Source organism: Poeciliopsis prolifica, unplaced genomic scaffold (assembly GCF_027474105.1).
Source record: "Poeciliopsis prolifica strain line A6 unplaced genomic scaffold, Auburn_PproV2 SCAFFOLD046, whole genome shotgun sequence".
Classification (NCBI taxonomy): domain Eukaryota; kingdom Metazoa; phylum Chordata; class Actinopteri; order Cyprinodontiformes; family Poeciliidae; genus Poeciliopsis; species Poeciliopsis prolifica.
Genome location: NW_026562421.1, coordinates 3,144,897 through 3,150,000, shown reverse-complemented (window position 1 = coordinate 3,150,000; position 5,104 = coordinate 3,144,897). Strand labels below are relative to the sequence as shown.

Sequence of the window (5,104 nt, the reverse complement as noted above, 5' to 3'; positions counted from 1 at the left end):
TGAGCCCAGGGTTCTCTTGTCAGGTTTCCGTCCTCGGCTCGTCACAATGTGTTGACATGTTCATGTGTACATGTATGCTACCGCGTGTGTTTGTACAGTGTGTTTACAGGAAGCTATAAATTGCTGCTCTCATCACCTTCAGGCACTAAATCCTTTTTATAGACACACACACACACACAGACGCACACATGCATACCAACACACACTAAAATAGAGACATGCAGCCATGCAAGTTTGGCACAGAAGATGCATGCCAGACTGTCTGTCTGCACATCTGACCTTGGTACGATGCCTATCTCTCTATTTGTGGGTTGTATGTGTGTGTGTGTGTGTGTGTGTGTGTGTGTGTGTGTGTGTGTGTGTGTGTGTGTGTGTGTGTGTGTGTGTGTGTGTGTGTGTGTGTGTGTGTTAGAGGGACACATAGGCTTCCCTAAATAAGAGCAGAGGGAAAGCATAAGAGAAAGCTTGTCTTTCTATAAATATCTGGTGCTGCCTAGAGGGCTTCTGTGTGTGTGTGTGTGTGTGTGTGTGTGTGTGTGTGTGTGTGTGTGTGTGTGTGTGTGTGTGTGTGTGTGTGTGTGTCAGGGCTCCTCACTGTACTTCTGCCTCTGAGAGCTGATTAATGATGAAACATCTGAGTGAGTACAAAATGTCAGCCTATAGGGTCAACTGGATAAAAAAGTTTTTGCTGCGTTACAAATTTTTTGAGCTTCCAAACATAAGTGCTTCACAAAATTAAAAGTTAATATTAGACAGGAGTAACCAGCGTAAATGCTGAATGCAGATTTTATGTAATTTATTCTAAACCAATCTGAGTTGCTTTAAATTCGTCAGATTGGATGGTTTGCATGCATGAACACTTTTGCATTTTGAGAAGTTTTAGCTTTATTCATGTTGGCAGACAGGTGCAACTTAAGCGACTTTTTGATTCTATGAGGCAGAATTAAAGAAAAAAACAAGAATTCTGGAAGCTGGAAAACATTTTTTTTATAACTTATTTTTGCACATTTAAGAAAGGAAGATTGGAGAAATCTGGGTGTTTTTTGAATTACTGTTTTTATTATTCTGTGTTTCTGGATAATTTATTAAAATGACAGGAATACAACTCTAAAATCTGACTTGTTGAATAAGAGCAACACAGCTGTCTTTAGTTTTCTTTAACAATTTCTGGACTCTTCTCTTGTTAAGGTGGATCCCCACATAATCAAATTCAGTATCTAAAATATTATTAGCAAAAAAAATCTGCAAATTTTTTTTAATTTGCAGTTTAAAAAAAAAATTCAAAAAAAATTTTAAGAAAGCAGTTTTGGAAGCTGAAGCTAAGCTTCCTATTGGCTGGTTCTGGCAAAGCAGCCAATCCAGGAGCACCATTAATTTTCTTGCTGTTGATTGGCTGTGGCCCCAGAGCTGAGATGAAGACGGTAGATATTGGCTTCAGTGGCGCTAAGACGGTTTCCACTGAACATGTTTAGGTATATTTGGTATTTTATAAATCAAAACAGGCATTTTAAACAATTTAAAGTCGGTCTCAAGTAATCATGGGTTTTAGCTAATGGTAACATGTTGTGTATACATACAGAACATGTCACACAGTTAGTGGACACGATCAGTGCAATATCAAACAATCATATGTTTTTCTCATCTTATCACAGTAGAACAGATGTTTTTTATTTTTTATATGATCTTACATGACATCTTTTGTCTTTTTCTCCTGTTTGCTCTGAACTGAAGGTCAGTCTGGATGCCCGGGTTCGAGAGGTGATCAACAGGAAGATGCAGGACCCCACGTCTCACACGTTTGAAGACGCCCAGCTGCAGATCTACACGCTGATGCACAGGGACTCCTACCCACGATTCCTCTCCTCCAATATCTACAAGACCCTGGTCCTGGGCGGGTCCCGCACCTCCTCAGAGTCCTAGTCCTCCCTCCCGAAGCCCCTCGTCCGCCTCCATGCTGCCTCGCGTTCTTCGGACAGGAGCGTTTCACCTCCTCTGTCACACACTCCTCTGTTCAAATCACGTATTCTTTGAATCACTGCCAAGACGTCCTTCCCTTGTCTTTTCCACCATCAGCTTCAGGTCATTTTCAGGCTTTGAAAATTGAACTTAATTTGAATAAAACAAATGTTCTGCACATCCAAGTGAAGGAAAGTAGAATCGGTTAACATTTATTGCCAGAAATATTCAAGTTCAATGATCCTCACTCATGTTTACAGGTCAAGCCCATCCGTGAAGGCAGATTTAGTTTCTTCCCATTTCTGTTTTTCTTTTTTTTTTATTTCTGCTCCACCTCAGCTGTAAACAACCGGAGAAGGACGTGTTCAGAGATATTTAAGTATTTATGAGTTAGGATCTACTGTTATGTGGAGATGTACTTGACTACTTTGTGAGAGTCGGATGCATTTCAAGAGGAAAACCGTCGGTCTGTGCCATGAACGTTTGGTGGATTCGTCCTTCCTCACATACTCCAGCCGCCGTAACCAGCCAATCAAAGGACGACGTCCCAGACTTTCAACCTGCAGTCACATCTTCCTGACAAAGGACAGAAAGCTGAAAGGAAAAGACGGATGCTGAATCATTCGTCCGTTCTTTGTCGTTTTTCCTCCGTTCAACTGGAAGAACCGGGTGCTCACTCCGCCTCCCTCTAAAACAAAAACCCACAAAGTTTTCTGGATCAATCGTTTCCCACCTGTCATAAACAAACGGATGAAGGAAGGACGACGTTCCTTCCAACTACTGATTTACAAAAAGACGACGAGTCTATTTTTTAAGAGAAAACTATATGAAACAATTTTATTAAATATATATATATTTTTTTCTTTTTATTTCTCCTACTGAATCCCTCACCTGAATATTATTTTTTGCAAGTGGAGGAGAGTTCCTCTGAGACTGTACTGATCTCCACCCAACACACACACACACATCACTGCAATAAAACACTGGAGTCCAGACAACAGTCACACACTGATCATATTTGAGTCACTCTGCGTACAGGGATTGTTCAGAAATAATAAGTTAATTCACTAAATAAATCCCAGTGAAGAAGAAAACCCTGAGGAGTTAAAGAAGAGACAAAAATGTCTCCTCTGGGCGTTTCCTGTTTCCCTCTCAGGGACAGTCGGTCTCTTAACTCAGGTTTTCCTGCTGGAGTTGTGAGTTTGTTACCGTTAAAATAGAAGCAAAGGCAGCAGATGACAGCTTGACTCATATTTCTCACAAGACCAAAACCAACTTCCTGAACGGTTTTCAGGAACAGCAGAGTTTGAAGCTGGCAGCAAAACGCTCTGGTTTTCTAACGTTTGATCATATATAGTTATGATTACTTTTGAAATAACCTTTTCTTGTGTTCTGTTTTTTTTTTTTTATGAATCCTAATTTTGCACATTAACTAACATGAGCTTTTCAGCCCATCTAGTAAACATAAAAAATCAGACATGGAGCAGAGGTGTCCAAAGTGCAGCCTGAGGCCATATGTGGCCCCCAAATATCTTTAAAAATGACATAAGTTTGGCTGCTACTTGTGCAGGTGGTTGATGCAAACTGAGACTTTTTGTTTTGAATTTGGGCAAAATTATTAGAAACATGTTAAAATCTTATGATGGAAAATGTTTGAAATCTTTACATTCATCTTTTTACATGCTTTTTGCATTCTATTTGACTTTATAGGAAAGTCAAAGTGACTTGGTTATGTAGACTTTGGTTCCCCAAAATCTGCTTTTCGCTGATTAAACTTCTCTAAATATGGCAAAATTTGATCCAAGACTAAAATCCTTTCATTGAACCAGTGAAGCTCAAAAATGTACAAATTGGAAGTTTTGTATTTTTTGTGATTATTGTATGCTGAGGTTATTGAGCAGAAAAAAAGGGTCATAAAATAATTCAGAAATTCTATATTTTTTGACTCGAGTGATTCTGACTTTATTTTGGTCAATGTGACAAAACATTTGGCCGCACCCGACATACAGGCTAAATCTATCTGCAGCCTGATATCATGCCGGGTATATAGTATATATGATATGTTTATTCACTGTTGCAGTGGCAACTCAAACACAGAGAACAAATAGTCTTATGAAAACAACCTGAAGTCTGATTTCTTTGCAAACTGGTTCAAAATTCAATATGGTGGCCTCAAGGAGTAACCTCTTCCTGTCTGAATTTAGTTGCATTTATATTAAAGAAAATTTTGTTTAGTTCTTTTCTGTCAAGCAGATTCTAGGTTCAGTAGATTGTAGTTATTATGAGAGCAATTTATCAAAAATTAGACACAGCTGAGAATAACTCCAACTGTTCGATGGCAGGTTCTTCCAGTACAAACCTTGGTGTGTGTAGAAGAAGCATCAACTGGGATTACTGGGACACACACCAGTTTGGCTAATTAGCTGCAGAAATCCACATCTTTTCTGTGTCTTTTCTAGAAAAGTGGCCAGTTTATTGTGCAACCTTTGGTGGATAACATTACTGCAGCCTAAAGAACTCAGATGTGATCAATAACCCTCTGCAGATCTAATTAGCCAATAACAAACAAGGATGGTTCAATGCTTTGCACTTTAAAAATACCCCCAAAATCAAAACACATTCAGAACAGTCCCAGTAAGCATAGTAATTCAAATATTTACACACCTCCACACACACACACACACACACCAGGGTGGCCTACCTGGGCACTGCTGCTGCTGACCTCTGTAACCTCTCACCTTTGACCACGCCACTGTCTGATGCCCATTTGCACGCCTGCTCCTGATTGGCTGCAGGAGGCCGCAGGGCTGATCTGTGGTTGGTCAGTTCAGAAAGAGGGGTGGGAGAAAAAATCCCAAGTGCAAAAAAAAAAAAAAAAACATGAAAAAGAGCTGATAAAAAACATACAGAGATGGTATGCATGACCCCGGTGCTTCTTGGGAAATGTAGTGTGAGGAGAACAAATGTTTGTAGGTGCCTGTAGCGGCAGACAGACCATTTAAATATTGAAAAAAAAAGAGCTATCTGAGTCTTTTACCAGGTTGGTCACTCAAAATGCATTTACCTTAGTATTGTTAATGTTATTTATTTTATATTTTGTTAAAACTGTGATTTTAATTGTACATATATAAACGGAAACCCTTGAGCA

General features: G+C 39.4%; 1 protein-coding gene across 4 annotated transcripts in view; it reads left to right on the top strand.

Moving 5' to 3' along the window:
- Positions 1-5,104, top strand: part of rgs19 (regulator of G protein signaling 19) — a 26,704-nt gene extending 21,600 nt beyond the window's left edge. For all 4 annotated transcript variants that reach the window (XM_055056936.1, XM_055056937.1, XM_055056938.1 and 1 more), the window contains one exon: positions 1,732-5,104. In XM_055056936.1, coding sequence (XP_054912911.1) covers positions 1,732-1,920 — 189 coding nt within the window. In that variant the 3' untranslated portion in view covers positions 1,921-5,104. The remainder of the gene's footprint in view (positions 1-1,731) is intronic.